Source organism: Kogia breviceps, chromosome 3, assembly GCF_026419965.1.
Source record: "Kogia breviceps isolate mKogBre1 chromosome 3, mKogBre1 haplotype 1, whole genome shotgun sequence".
Classification (NCBI taxonomy): domain Eukaryota; kingdom Metazoa; phylum Chordata; class Mammalia; order Artiodactyla; family Physeteridae; genus Kogia; species Kogia breviceps.
Window position 1 is genome coordinate 154,344,594 of NC_081312.1, and position 15,375 is coordinate 154,359,968.

At 52.1% G+C, this 15,375-nt stretch overlaps 1 protein-coding gene across 5 annotated transcripts; it reads left to right on the plus strand.

The window, feature by feature from the left end:
* The first annotated feature begins 236 nt into the window (after positions 1–236).
* Positions 237–11,187, plus strand: STARD5 (StAR related lipid transfer domain containing 5). Of its 5 annotated transcripts, none has more exons than XR_010839846.1 (7): positions 237–438; positions 1,121–1,170; positions 1,524–1,656; positions 4,741–4,858; positions 5,708–5,801; positions 8,467–8,662; positions 10,494–11,187. XR_010839846.1 is itself a non-coding variant. In XM_059059160.2 (6 exons), exons 1-6 carry the CDS (start codon positions 340–342, stop codon positions 10,639–10,641), a joined length of 642 nt encoding a protein of 213 aa, XP_058915143.1. In that variant the 5' UTR covers positions 237–339; the 3' UTR covers positions 10,642–11,187. The 5 variants fall into 5 exon arrangements, 2 of the variants coding, with proteins under 2 accessions (XP_058915143.1, XP_066886134.1); XR_010839848.1 differs by having other exon boundaries at positions 8,518–8,662; positions 10,494–10,579; XR_010839847.1 differs by lacking the exon at positions 10,494–11,187 and adding an exon at positions 10,213–10,485.
* Positions 11,188–15,375: the final 4,188 nt, after the last annotated feature.

The window sequence follows — 15,375 nt, forward strand, 5'->3', positions numbered from 1 at the left end:
CTCCACCACTGGCCTTCTCAAGATCCGGAGTCCCAGAGCCCCTCCCTGAGCTGGGACAGGCGGAAAGCAGGTCGTGCGGGACCGTGCGGGGCGCGCCTTGGACCCGTCGGGGCGGAGGGCGTCCTGCAGTGACCGGCCGGTGACCTCCGGCCCTGCCAATCTCAGAGAGGGGCAGCGTCTGTCTGATGGTCTAGGCCAATCATAGAGCGGGGGCGGGGCTGGGGGCGGGACTCCTGGCTCCTCTGCGTGCCCGGGCTTTCCGGCTCCCCATACCTAAGTGCCCAGCCGCCACCGCACACCGCACCTGGTTCCCAGCAACCTCGCGCAGCTCTCGGCGCAATGGACCCGGCGTTGGCCGCGCAGATAAGCGAAGCGGTGGCGGAGAAAATGCTCCAGTACCGGCGGGACGAGTCAGGATGGAAGATTTGCCGGGAAGGCGTGAGTGACGAGCTGGGCAGGAAGGGGTCGAGGGGCCTTTGCTGCCTGGGGCCGGGGTTCCAGAAGCCCACAGGCTGCTCCTCTCCTGGAGGTTTTCTGCGTTCCATCCTCCCGGGCTAGACTGAGGAGGAGATTGCACTGGGGGTTGTTTCCTTAAAAAAATATCGGGCCTGTTTTGCACACAATGCCCGCCCCCCCCCCCCCCCCCCCCCCGCCATATAAGTATCCGTCTGTTTCTTTGAAAGACTTGGCCAAGGTCACCTGGCTGGTAAATGGTTAGGATGGAACCGGAAGCACCAGGCTGCAAAGGCTTTCCTCCTTTCCTCCGAACAGGAGCCCCTCTCTGCCTTCGCAGGAGGGTGGTGCTGCTCACTGGACACTTAGGATATTTAACAAACAGACCTAAATTGCCCGAGGAAACAAGATGCATGGTGGGTTTTAAGGTGGTTTGAAAACTCCTCAGCGCCCTTCAGGTCAGCCACATAAGATCCCTTTGTCACATCCTCCTGGGGCAGCTTTGTCCGAGACCACTTCCCACTCTGCTACACGTCAGTTGGGTACCTTGGAGATCTGCATCTCTTGGGGCTCTCGACGTTTCTTCCGTAAAACAGGGGATTGGGCCTGGTGATCTCCCAAGGGCCCTTCTAGCTCTAAAATTTTGCGATTCTGTGCCTTTTGACAGAATGGAGTTTCAGTTTCCTGGAGGCCATCTGTGGAGTTTCCAGGGAACCTGTAAGTGCACCCCTTGTTCAAAGCTTGTCAAAGGTGCCACACCTTTCCTGCTGTTGCTGTGGGTTTGCTTCCTAAGAGACTCCCGTCAACCCTAGCACCTGGAATCAACTTACCAGTTATCTTCCGGAAAAGTTTCCGTGTTTAACTACGTCATTTCCTCAAACTATATTCTTATGAAAGCTTGCCGTCTGTCCATTTCTGGAGGCCTGAGGGGAGGTGGGCTGGTACACGTCAGCCCCTTCTCTGCAAGGCTGTCTTAAAGAACAGTGACAGACATGACTTCTAGTCCTTATATGTAATCCCAGGATAAACAAGTTTGAAGCCTTGGGGTCTCATTCCTCTTTGTGCTCCAGGTACCGAGGAGAAGGCATCGTGAATGGGACACCAGAGCAGGTGTGGGACTGTGTGAAGCCACTTGCTGGGACCCTACGAGATAAGTGGGATGAGAATGTGAACAGTTTTGAAATTATCGAAAGCATCACTGATGTAAGTCTTTCCAAGCACTGTTCTCGCTAGACAGAAACTTGACTCTGTTCCCTCTGCGAGGGGTCAGTGACACCTTTAGGCAAGAGGAGTACACTGCGAGCCCCTGATGCCCAGCAAACAGGTTGCCCACTGCTTGACACTCAAACCCAGCCTCGGCCCAGGTACAGGTAGGTAACAATGAGACCCAGAGAGGTAGAGCTGCCCTAAACAGAGCTGAGAGAACATAGCAGCGGATGATGAAAGCAGGAGTGCAGAGTGGACATGAGCTCTGAGGATGCTGAAGCAGTGCCTGGATTGGACACGTCAGCTCTAGTTTGAAATATTGCCCGTTACTGGGACCATGGTAATGAATTGAGTCCTGGCCGAAGAGTCAGGATTCTCTGCCAGCTATAAGGCCGTGCCAGGTGGCAGATGCTGGTTGACAGTTGCTCCATTTGTAAAATGTGTGGTATCTACTCTAGCGCCGCCCAGGAGAACTTTCTGCCATGATGGAAATATTCTACAACAGCACTGTTCAATACGGTAGCCACTAGCCCCACGTGGCCACAGAGCATTTGAAAGGTGTCTAGTTTGAAGAAATAAATTGTTAATTTTATTTAATTTTCATGAGTCGATGTAAATTTAAATACCCACATGGAACTAGTGGCTACCATGTTGGACGGCAAAGATCTAGTTTGTCCTGCCCTGGGATCCTCTGTAGTATGAAGTATCCACCTCCTTTTGATTATAGAAGTTAAGGAGAAAAAAAACCCACAAAACATAGCCAAAACAAATTAAAAAGTTGCCCTGGGGAAATGTTGCCAACTTTTTTTGATTTGAACGGTGCCTTGATTTTGACATCTGTGGACGTGGTACCCTCTTGGGTGTTTCTGTAGATGGCACTGTGAAACCTCAAGCCATAGTTCTTTACTGGTCAATCTGTAGGACCCAAGTGTTCTTAACCTTGACCAAGAATTCACATTTCAGTTCATAATCACAAATTATGGCAGTGTTTCCTGAAGGGTGGGGCACATAATGTTAGGGCACTAGGTGATACAGTGTATTAGGTCTTTAACAGTCAAATTGAAATTGAATCACACATAGCGAGGTCACCCCATTTCAGATCTTCTTCAATCTCTCTGATAACTTGAAGGGAAAAATCTGGGATAGGTGCTAATGTGCCTTTGACACCTGTTTAACACTTGTGAATCTCCATTATAACAAACAGACAGCTGGCCTCAGAATTAGAACCCAAAAATCCCTTGTGTGTGTGTATATGTATACACACACACACACACACACACACACACACACACACACACACACACACACACACACACACATATATATGCAGTTGTCTTTTACTTATGCCAAGTGGTACCTTTTTTTCATTTCCAGTAGTTAAATAGCTTCCTTTTTAAAATAAGTTTATGTTTTAAAAAGTGAGCACATTTAGATAAAAATATTAAGTGAATAACAGGATAGGTGCTACCAGAGATAGGAAAAAATTGTGAAGATAGGATACAAATAATTATACACAAATGCTTGAAGTTGAGGAAACATGGGTTAATGCCCTTTGAAACATGATGGAAATGTAATAACAGAATGACAGCATGATTTTGACAAATCTCAAATATCCTAATTCTGAGATTGATAGATAGTAGATGGATGGATGGATGGATGAGATACAGAGCCATGCCACAAGTTTGTGGCAGTTGTAACACATGCTGCCGCTTTCAGCATTTCTTACCAATATGTCCTCTTCATCTTGTATAGTTATCTTTTTTTTTAAATCTCATCACTTCTGCCATTCCTACTACAAACTACTAGAATTCAGAAAAGGCAAAATTACCTTGTTTCTAGCAACAAGCTTTGGCCTTTAAAAAGAATATATGCTTCAAGAGAGGGGAGAACATGGAAATTCTAACTCCGGTGTGCAGTGCCTTGGCTAAATATTGAAATCAGCATCCCTCAGTGTCCCTTTGTCCCCCTGGGGGATTTTACAGCCTAGGAGAGTGTATGATTGGAAGATTCCGGATGGGTGGGGTATGTGGCACCTTTTTCAAGTGGGAAAGGGAAACCTGCATGAAGGTGCAGGCTGTTCCCAGGCAGGTCATTCTAGGAAGGACACGTGGAGGATGAGCCATCTGGAAACTGATTCCCAGTGCTCCCAGAGCCCACTGGAAAGTTCTCAAGTGCCCCCAGGGATTGCATGCCCACCTGGAAGACTCATACCCAGGTTCAGAGTTTTCTCAGCAACACACGGTGCCCCTAGTCTTAATAGCCAAAGAGGCAAGAGACCTTCTCGCCTGCTCCCCAGAGGTCTCCCCAGGACTGTCCCATCCTCGGGCCTGACCTGTACCTTGTGACCTTGAAAGGACCGGGGTCCTGTTGGAGGAGGGGAATCATGGGATATAAAGCATGGGGTGGGTTTGAAGGACCCTTGGCTTGTAAAGTGGGAGAATGGACTTGGTGGGATATTCTGAGATGGAGTACAGTTCAAGGGGTGCTCCCTCCCAGGGCTGGGGCTGGGAGAAACCAGAAAGCTGCCCAGGACACACATTTAAGGAGGCACTGCTCTCAGGGTTAGGCAAGTGCCGGGTTGGCCTTAGGAAGGAACGGCCTCTCTTGCCTCACCCTACTCCTGGCCCTATTCAAGCCTCATCTCCACCCTGAGCTTTGGGGTGAATTCCTTCATCTCTCCAAGCCTCAGTTTCCTCACCTGTCAAATGGGTTCATGAAACCTATTTCTCAGTTGCAAAGGACCGCTGAGAGCTTTGTCCAGCCAGGCTCTTACTACGTGTTCAATTAATGGCAACTCTCATGATCTTTTGAGACACAAGCTCACAGTGGTCCTGATCAGCCATGGGCAGCCCGTGTCACAACCCTAGATTCTACGAGCCGGGTGTGTTGCCATGACCCTTGGCACGTCCAGGAAAGTTCATTCTAGACCCTCCAGGTCACGACGCCACCCTGCTGTCAGTGCTATTCCCATTTTCCAGACCCTGGGGTATTGGGACAGGGTGGAAGAGCTCCGAGTCGAGTTGGGGCGGGGAGCAGATGCGCGGCCATCAGACGCAGCTGGATCCCCCTTTGCTCTGACAGACACAGTGCGTCAGCAGAACCACCACCCCCTCGGCCATCATGAAGCTCATCTCTCCCAGAGACTTTGTGGACCTGGTACTGGTCAAGACGTATGAGGATGGGACCGTCAGTTCCAATGGTGAGTGACGGCGGGGCTGCTGCAAAGCCTTCATGGGATGCTGGGCTCTGTCTCCTCCACGCCCGCCCAGCTCTTCAAGGAAAGCCGACCAGCTAGAAATCCCTGGAGCACTCAAAACCTGGGTCCCTTTTTCTGTGCCAGCCTCCCCTTGTCAGGTTTGGGAAGATTCTGTGCCAGGGAGGTCTGAGGCGGGAGAGTCCACACACTAGTAATTTTAATTATAAATCACAGATTCCATCAGCACCCCGTTTTCATCCCTGCTGAGGCGCATAGTTTGTACCCTAGGCATGCAGGGTGCGGCTTGGCTTCAGGGAGCCCCAGGGTGTGGTGATGCCCTGCACCCACGGAGCACCTCCCCGAGAGGGCTGTGGGGCTGTCCGCTTCCCTGCCTCCCACGAAGGGCAGAGTTCCCGCCTCTGCGCTTTTTATGGTGCCTCCCGCTGAAAGCCACAGCGCCTGCCTGCCGCTCCCGTAATCTTCCACATAGGGGTAGATTGTGTGTCCATCCACACCTCTCTCGGCTGCGACTTGAGAGGGGTCCCCTGCGTTCTCCTGCCCCCAAGCCCCACAGTCTGAAATGTTCTTTTCTCTAATATTCCAGCAGGCTTGGGGAAGCTGTGGACAGGAGTGTGTGCGTGTGTGTGCGTGCACGAGTCTGCGTGAACGTGTGTGTGAGGGACGGGGGTGGCAGTGGGAAGAGCTCAGGGCCAAGTGGCAGGGTCGTCCTCGGACGCCTGGGCTCCAGGTGACTGGTCCGTACCCACCGTGGGTGCCCGGTAAGGCCCTCCAGCGGCAGTGGCCCAACTGCGCGAAGTTGTAGCTTGCTGAGCGTCTTTCTCTGTCTTCCAGCTACCAGCGTGGAGCATCTGTTATGTCCCCCGAAGCCAGGTTATGTGAGAGGGTTTAACCATCCTTGTGGTTGCTTCTGTGGACCTCTGCCTGGGTAAGGATAACCTCTTGGATTGAATGATGTGCCCAGACCTAACTGTGGCTTAACTGAGGACATTCTACTCAAGGGTAACATTAATGATAATTCGCAGTAATAAAAATGCCTCACCACTCTGGAGGCCTTGATGTTACAGAACCCTATACATACACATTGGTGACGTAACACGCCAAAGTTCTAGGCACGTGGGAAAGAATTGCGGGGAGGTGTCATTATTTCTGATGTGGGGAACCCTCCCTCCGGCCCCAGGCAAGCTGGACAAATGTCACGGTGCCATTTAGCAAGTGAGGAAACTGAGGCTCGGGGAAGTTAGGTGGTCTGTGCAGGGTCACGGGCTGGCCATGCGGGCCCTGGGCACCCAGTCTTCTCCTCCGTGTTCTGAGTGCTCTCCACCAGCCTGGAGCAGCCAGGAGCTTAGCTGTCCTCACCCCGAATCCCACACAGTTCTCTTCACCCCTCACCGAGGAATGGGGTGGAGACGCTCGGGGCTAAAGGGCGATTCTCAGAGCATACCGTGAGTCAACCCCAGAACTGAGCTCAGAAATGGTTCTTTCCCCATTTTCTCACAGGTCATGGCCAGGTTCTTTTTGGTCTTTTGGTTTTTTTGTTTTTGGCCTCACCGAGCAGCGTGTGGGATCTTAGTTCCCTGACCAGGGATCGAACCCACGCCCCTTGCAGTGGAAGCGTGGAGTCTTAATCACTGGACCACCAGGGCCAGGTTTTTACCAGGAGCTTTCCGTGTAATAATAACCTGAAGGTCACTGGTTTATCCTGGGAACCAGTCAAGTTGACAAAGAAAGAAACTGTACCTGAGGGTCCGTCCCTGTCACCCTGCAACCAACAAACAGACACCAGGAGGGGAAACATCAGTGCTGTCACCGCACAATCCCAGGAGAAGGGTTTTGGTGCTATAGCATTGTACCTAAAACCCACATCCCACACCTCCACATAACACTTTGGACTAAGCTGGCTTTTCATACATCTTGTGGCAGACTTCTGTTAAACGTAGCAAAACTTTATGAGTTTGAAAATAATAGCATAGCTGCAATCCAACACAGCTCCCCTCACCATGTGTGTGCGCGCGCGCGCACACACACACACACACACACAACACACACACACACACACACAGAGGAATTTTCAGAATAAGAGTCAGAGCACTTTCCCCTTAGGGGCTGAATTCTATGGATAGCTTCCTTGGGGAAAACACACAATTTGATGAGTATCATTATGCCTCATTCCAGATAGCAAGAGTTGATTGCAAAGACTTTGTAGCTGGGTCACTTAGAGCCAGAAAGATCCCACAAAACCCAGCTAGTGTGGAGGTTTTCTTCTTAAGACATTTTTAAAACGTTTTATATTATATATGTTACAAATATTTCTTCCCAATATGTTCCATATATATATATATGTGTGTGTGTGTGTATATATATATATATATTTCTTGTTGTTTTATCTTTTGGCTGCACCGTACAAGCATGTGGGATCTTAGTTCCCCGACCAGGGATGGAACCTGCCTCCGCTGCAGTGGAAGCGTGGGGTCTTAACCCCTGGACCACCAGGGAAGTCCCTAGCGTGGAGGTTTTGACTCGGCTCGCTTGAAAGCATTTTATGTGGATCTGAAACCTGTGGCAATGATGGTTCCCATCACTCTATGAATATAGGCCTGTTCTAGGTGCTGTGGATTCAAGAAATGATGCTAATCGTGACAGGAACAGCAGCAAATGTTTATACATCACTCTTTTGTGTGTCAGGCACTCTTCTATTCTTTATATTTTATAACTTAACTCATTTTTATTCTTATAACAATTCTAAGGTACTGTTATTACCTTCATTTTTTTATATGAGGACTCTGGGCACAGAGAGGTTATCTAACTTACTCAAGATCACACAGCGAGGAGCTGGTCAGGCTATAGCATCTGTCTCCAAAATCTATGCTCTTAATCTAGATATTGACCCCTCAAAACAGATAAGCCTTCTGGGAACTTAGATTCTAGTGGGAGCAGGGTAGACAGACAAAACACAAGCACCATAATGATATCAGATGTACACGCTTGTTAATGATCAGATTGTAAATGATTTGGAGAAAACTGAAACCAGATAAAGGTGCCGGGGAGGGATGGGGGAGCTAGACATCGGGGGGGTCACCAAAGGCCCCCCTGACAGGACGTTTGACCAAAGCACAGAACAGGGATCCTTGGGGATGGAAGGGGGGCTGGGGGGAGTGTGTTCCTGGCAGAGGGATAAGCAGGTCCAAAGTCCCTGAGGGGGGGGCAGGCAAGGGGCATTTAGGGAATGGCATGGAGGCCATTGTGCCAGATGGCAGTGAGTAGGGGGAAGGGCAGGGAGAGCCGGTCACCGAGGTAGCAGGGCCCACACTTTGGAGTCGTGGGCGCTGTCCTCGGAATCGAATGGGGAGCTGGTGGGGAGTCTGGAGCAGGATGTGCTCTGAGCTGGGTGTCCCGTGCTGTGATGCCTCTGGAGTGGGCGAGCCATAGCAAGGGGCCTAATTAGAGGTGAGGGATGGTGGTGCCTGAGTCGAGAGGCTGCAGCGGACAGGGCAGAGCTGTCGGGTTCCGGTTATCCTCCAGGCGGGGGGGGCTGGTGTTGGTAGCAGCGGCAGCACAATCACATGGTGAATGCAGCCCTGCTCTGTGCCCAGCGAGTCTGCTGAGTGCTCTGCACGTGTTATCTCACGAATCCTTACAACAAGGACCAGTGGTGGACGCCGTTATCTAGCCCAGCCTTCTCCATGGGGAGACCAGGTGATTCCAACATCTCTCTGAGCCCCCCTTTGCCCGCTCTGTTAATGATGTCCAAGAAGCGAGAAGCACTCTTCACCGTGACCACTCCGTAAGGTACCGAGTTTGCCTCTTCCACCCGGCCTGTTGCGTGTTTACCTCCTACCAAGCCCCGTCCTCACCCGGAGGAAAGCATGGTCACTGGGCAGACTTTCTCCCTCACCTGTTCAGGCCAAAGAGGACAGCACTGAGAAGTATGAGGGCTTGAGTGAGCCCGGGGAGGAGGAGCAGAGAGAAGAGAGAAGGTCCCAGCAAAGGTGGAGGGGCTGGGGGTTGGTGAGCAAGGAAGAGAGTCCGATGATGCCGAGGCTTTGGGATGGAAGGCAGTCTGTGCCCCGCCCACCCCCCACCCCCGCCCCGAGTTCAGGCTCTGTACAGAGAAGGCATGAGCAGAGGAGAGAAGCCTGCCCAGCCAGCACCGTCCTGCACTGTCATTCATCTGCTGGCCCCCGGCCCTGTCTGTGCATCTGGGAGGGAGGGCAAGGTTCTAAAGGGTCTCCAGTTCTCAGCCCTTGACCTCCAGGATGTCAGGAAACACTTGATGGGCAGGTGCAATGCTCCGTGGGGTTCCTGACGAGGCTCTGAGGCTTGCTGACCGCTCCATTCAAATGAAACGCCAAATGGTCTCCGCAAAGCCCCGTGCCTTTGTTGTCCTGGCAGTTGGGAAGTTTGTGACACTGAAGACCCCTTGTCCCTACCACGTGGGGTCCCATCTCCTCCTGTGCGTGCCCCTCGCCGAATCTGACTCTCATTGGTGGGCTTCGCTGCCCTTGTGCCCCTGAGCGTGAGGCCACTACGTCTGCAGCCCAGGGAGGTCCGCTGAGTTGCTAGGTTGGTGACCGGACCCTGCCTCTCGACTTCAGCACAGGTCTGTGCCATGTTCCATGTTGTGGCCTCCCTCGGGGCTTCTGCCACCCCCAGCCGAAGCCCCTTCACATGTGTGCAAGCTATGCGTCAGGTCTCTAAGTCAGCCATTCTCACATTTTTGGTCTGAGGCTCCATTACACTCTTAAATATTATTCAGGGCATCCAAGGGCTTTTGTTCAAAACTGATGGATTATATCCATCAGTATTTACTATATTTGAAATTAAAACTGGGACATTTAAAAAACATTTATTTTAAAATAACGATAATACGTGTATTATATATTCACATAAATATTTTTGTGAAAAGTAACCATATTTTTCAAAAGAGGAAAAATAGTGAAGAGTGGCCCTGTTTGACATTTTGGGAAATCTCTTTAATGTCAGGTTTAACAGAAGCTCATATCTGCTTCTGCATTCAGTCTGTTGTGATATCACACCTCGTGTAGCCTCTGGAAACCTCCCCCGGTAGCTGCTGACAGCTCCATTCAAATAAAATGCTCAGTGGTCTCCACGAAGCCCATGCCTTCATGGTCCTGACCAGGAGAAAATTTGTGAGAGTGAAGTACTCGCTGAGAGAATGCGAGTGAAAAAGGCAAATCAAATCTTAGGGCTGTGATGAAAATAGCTCTGACCTTGCAGACCCCTTGAAAGGGTGTCTGGAACCCCCAGGAGCTGCCAGGCCATTTGGAGAATTGCTGCCTTAGCTGGACAGAGGGCAGCATTGTGTCTGTTCCTCCCAGGACCCAGTACAGGAGTGATTTCTCTGAAAGCCTTGGCCCAGTGAATCAGGCACAGGGAACGAATGACCTTCCTGGGCTGGAAGTTGGGGATCGTCCTTGCTCAACGGCCTGGTGGGGCCATGGAAGCATCCACGAGAGGACCTGCTTCCATCCTGAAAAGAAGCAGGTCCAGAGGGACGCCCTGGGCAGTGAACCCAGCGAAACCCCTGGGTCTGGACCATTCATTCCCTGGGCGGGCTCTCTGCTCCAGACACATAACAGCCCTGGCCTTGCTTTCACAGGGAGCCCGACAAGACCAGCCTTGTCACGTTCTTCCAGACCGACCTCAGCGGTTACCTTCCGCAGGGCGTGGTGGACTCCTTCTTTCCCCGCAGCATGGCCGGGTTTTACTCCAACCTCCAGAAAGCAGTGAAGAAATTCTATGGCTGACACCCTGGCTGGTGGGCTGAGAACTGCCATGACACGTGCGGAGCTGCCATTGTTGGGATGCAGCTGGAGAGCCTGGGAGAACGCGGGCTCCTTTGGAACCGCTCTACCTTTGGAACCCACCAATGACCAGTTCATCAACAGGGACATCAGCCAGAGGCAGCCCCGGCCCCTCCTGCTTCTCCTTCCACTTGGGCGGGGCTGCCGTCACCCAAGCACCCCTCCTCCAGCAGGGTGCCCCCCAAGCCCCCCCCCGGCCACTGGACAGGGACTCTGCCCGGGCACCGTGCGATGCTCTCGGGTCCAGAGCCTTTCTGTGCCGATCACTCTCAGAGACCATGTTTCCCCGTTTGTTGAGAAGAATCACCATCCATCCCGAAAGCCTGGCTCAGCTCCTTGGTAGCATTCGAGCTCTCAGTCCTGTGCCACAGATCCCCGGATGTGTGTTTCTGATACCGTGCCAGACTTTCCCCCTTAAGAGACGTCAGCTTGGCAAAATGATGCTTAAAAAATGAGATAAGCGTTCAGGAAAAAACACTTTCAATACTCCTTTTGTTGTCTCTTCTATTCAAATAATTTTTCTCTCTTTTTCCCCTGCATGAGTTAACTTTCAGGCGCCCCAGGGAAACCAGGCCGTTTGAATCTGCCCCGGCAGCGCTCTAGAATTGATTCTGGGCTCAGGGCATCTACAAGGGGAACTTAGAGGAGAGCCTCCTCTCCCCTGGGCATTTGCCTGTTCTGTGTTCTGTTATAGAAGATGGAGCAGGAGTCCTCTGGCCTCCAGGACCTGGGGAGCCCGTACTGCTGTCAGCGGGAAGGACGGAAGAGCAGATGCCCCACCCCCAGCAGTGCTGGCTAAAATCCACCGCAGGCCCCGCTGCAAGATGAAACGACCCCGAACGGGCTATGCCCAGCCCGGTGCATCATCAGAACCAGGGGGCACGGCCTTGCCACCTGGAAGGGGCTTCAGCAGCCACACGACTCCCTTTCCTTCTCTCCGGTCAGGGCCACACAGTCTGTGGAATTCTCCAACATTCCCTCACAAGCTCCTCCATGGGCCCACCAACCTGCTGGTGAGGGAGGCCCCGCGTGTGTTTGACCAGAGTGCACTCGTATTGCAGTTTCTCAGGTTACTAGCACCCTGTGCAGAAAATTTCCAGAGTCCTCAGCCTTTGCACCTCCAGATAGAAAACATTCCCCTTGTATCAGAGTATCTTGCTTCCCCACCTTTGAGTCCTGGGGTGCCTGTCTTCTGAATGTGCCGAGGTCTGAGCGAGCTTTAAAACGTGAAAGCTCAGTGTCAGGGGGTTAGCAAGCCGCCTTTCTGGGCTGTAATGCAGCTGCAGATCGCACAGTCATGCCGTGAAGATCACCCAGCTAACTGCCTCTTCTCATCAAGAAATCTTCACAGGACTCTCATATGTGCTTAGATTTCATTCATTCACTCGCCAGGTACTTAATGGGTCCTTACCTTGTGCCAGACGTTGTTCTGTATCAACTCATCGCAATTTAATCTCCCAACCCGGCCAATTCTGGGCACGCCAGCCCAGGAGACCCAGGAAGGCGGTGGTCTCACCAAGATGGAGCCACCTGTGCAGCCCCATCTGGCCAGGAGGGGAGGTCAGCCTCCCAAGAACACGTCTCACTGGGCCCACTGCATGGACTGCACCTGCACTGCTCCTACGTGCATCTGCTGGCAGTGGGTTAAACTGCTTTGAGCACCGGACCAAGAGCCAGAAAACGTGCAAGTGGTCCCCCATCCTTTCCAGTTAGAAATGATGCCCTCGGACAGTCCCTTAACACTCCTGTGCTTTGGCTTCCTGTCTTTAAAGAAAATCTGGGGGCATGAATACCAGTCCTGGGGTAGCCTGCTTAAGAGTCCATGCACGTGAGATGATGATGGTGAATCAGTGAGATGCTGTACAAAGCCAGGAACGAGGGCTGCCTGGGAGAGACTCTCGGATGGACTCATTTCCCTGGAGAGTTAAAGTAGATCCGGGATTGTTGTTTGTGTGTTTGCGGTGTTGGGGATGACTGGAATCATTGTTTGCAAAGGCACTGTTTTCTCTGCCTGTTGTCAGCTCTGAAGAAGGTGGCCAGGGTGCATTAAACCTCACCTGTAAACTGCAGCATCACGACGCTCAATTGGATGAGCTTTGGTTTTAAGACCTTCTTGCTGATTCTTTTTTTTTTTTTTTTAAATATATTTATTTATTTATTTATTGGCTGTGTCAGGTCTTTGTTGCTGCACCCAGGCTTTCTCTAGTTGTGGCGAGCGTTGCTGTGCGCGGGCTTCTCATTGCGGTGGCTTGTCTTGTTGCGGAGCACGGGCTCTAGGCGCACGGGCTTCAGTAGTTGCAGCGCGCGGGCTTCAGTAGTTGTGGCGCACGGGCTTAGTTGCTCCAGGCATGTGGGATCTTCCTGGACCAGGGCTCCAACCCGTGTCCCCTGCATTGGCAGGCGGATTCTTAACCACTGCGCCACCAGGGAAGTCCCTTTCTGGTTGATTTTTGATTTGAAACTGGAAAGCTGGCAGTGGCAGCGTCCTCAGTGGTTCTGTTTGAGCTGGGGGAGAAGGGGGGTCTTCAGAGACAGAAGGGGTTCCTGGGAGGGCCTGGGCGCACCCTGGCTGCATGTGAATCCTCATACAGCCCCACTCACTCACTTGATTCATCTGAGCTCCCAGGGAAGCTTTCTCCATGTCCCAGGCCCATGGCTGGCACTGTCATCCATGTCACCACCTCCCAGTCCTGATGGAAAGACTCTTTCTCCTTCCCCAGGCTGGTCCACCTTCCTCACCTGGCTGGTCCATCTTCCTCACCTGGCTGCTTGATAAGACTCAAAACAATAACCCGATTATAGGAAACATCACTGTGTGCAGACATGAGGTTGCAGGGGTGAGGGGTGTGCCCACTGAATCCCATTGCCTGGGTGCCCAGCCCTGGACAGGCACACAGTACACACAGTAAGATCCGGTAGGGTGGGTGTTGAATGGGGTCATACCTTTCATGGTCAGACCATGTTCAAATTCAGCATTTCTCTTCAATCTAAGGAGCTGACACAAATGGTTATCTCCAAGTTCTCGTCTCCTCTAGAGCTTGACACAGATGATTCTGAGCACATTATTTCTCAGGAAGAATAGGGCACGGAGCTGGAACCCACTGTGGTGAAGTCACTAAAGGGGCCTGCATGAAGGTATGATTCCCCAGGAGACTTTTCTAAGAGTTCACTGCCAGGAAGCAGATTCTTAGCTTCCTGTGGACCTTGGAGAAGCCCCTGGATGACATTAAGATGGCCCCTGTGATACTGGCCTGGGAGTAAAAGGACTTTTGGGGTCGTGTCTGTGGTCCTCGCCAGGTCCTCCCTCACACCCTTATTCACGGGAGCAGAGGCAGGAGCAGGGCTGACACGCCGTCCAGGCCTCGCCAGGGGGTGCTGGGTGTTGCTAATGCATTTCCTTGTCCCCAGCTCGACAATCAGGCATTAAGCGATGACCAAACTTAAAAGCACCTTGGGGCTTCCCTGGTGGCGCAGTGGTTGAGAGTCCGCCTGCCGATGCAGGGGACACGGGTTCGAGCCCCGGTCCGGGAGGATCCCATATGCCGCAGAGCAACTGGGCCCGTGAGCCACAACTGCTGAGCCCTGCGCGTCCGGAGCCTGTGCTCCGCAACAAGAGAGGCCGCGACGGTGAGAGGCCCGCGCACCGCGATGAAGAGTGGTCCCCGCTTGCCACGACTAGAGAAAGCCCACGCACAGAAATGAAGACCCAACACAGCCAAAAATAAATAAATAAATAAATAAAAACTCCTACCCCCAACATCTTCTTTAAAAAAAATTTTAAAAAATTTTTAAAAAGCACCTTGGCCTGTTAGTCTCTCCCAGACCACAGAAGAAAGGACTCCCTCTCCACATCATTTACCAGCTGGACAAGTTGCCTCTTATCTCTGGGTCTCAGTACCCTCATCTATACAGTGGGACAATACCACGCTCTGTAGACACTGCTGTGATTACTAAGGACAGTGTCGACTTAACCCAACACGGTGCTTGGCTCGTGGGAGTGAAACGGCGGCCATCGTGCCCTACTCGCTCAGACTCATGCTCTAGTCCATTCTGTTGGCGCAGCTGAGCACACGTGGCGTTTCCGTTGTTTGTTTACTCGCTCTGCCACCGGGTACCACCCTGGCTAGGAGCACTTCTCCAACGCAACCAAATCCAGTTTTGCAGATGTTTTGTGTGCTAGGTTGTGTTTCCCAGAAACAGCCCCAGCAATCCTTCCCTTCCCCTAAACCGGGGCAGGTTTGTGCCAGCTCTGACTGATACAGCATAGGAGAAGTGATGCTATTTGATGTCAGAGGCAAGGTCTTAAAAAGGATGCAGCTCCTACGTGGCTCTCACACTCTCCGGGGGACACCCAGCTACCATGTTGTGAGGACGCCCAGGCCACAGGGAGAGGCCTCCTGCAATGTATAGGCCCACAGCTCCAGCTGAGTTCCCAGCCAGCAGCCAACGTCAGCGGCCCGATGTGTGAGTGAGTGAGTGAGTGACCCTTCGGGTGGTTCCAGCCTCCGGCCTTTGAGTTGGGCCAGCTGATGTCAAGTGGAGAAGGATGAGCTGTCCCCCTCCAAATCTGCCACCATTGCAGAATCATGAGAAAAACGAAGGGTGCTGTTTGGGGTGGATCAAGACACAGTGATAGTCCTTAGAAAATCTGCAAAGCAAAACATGGATTTCATGTCC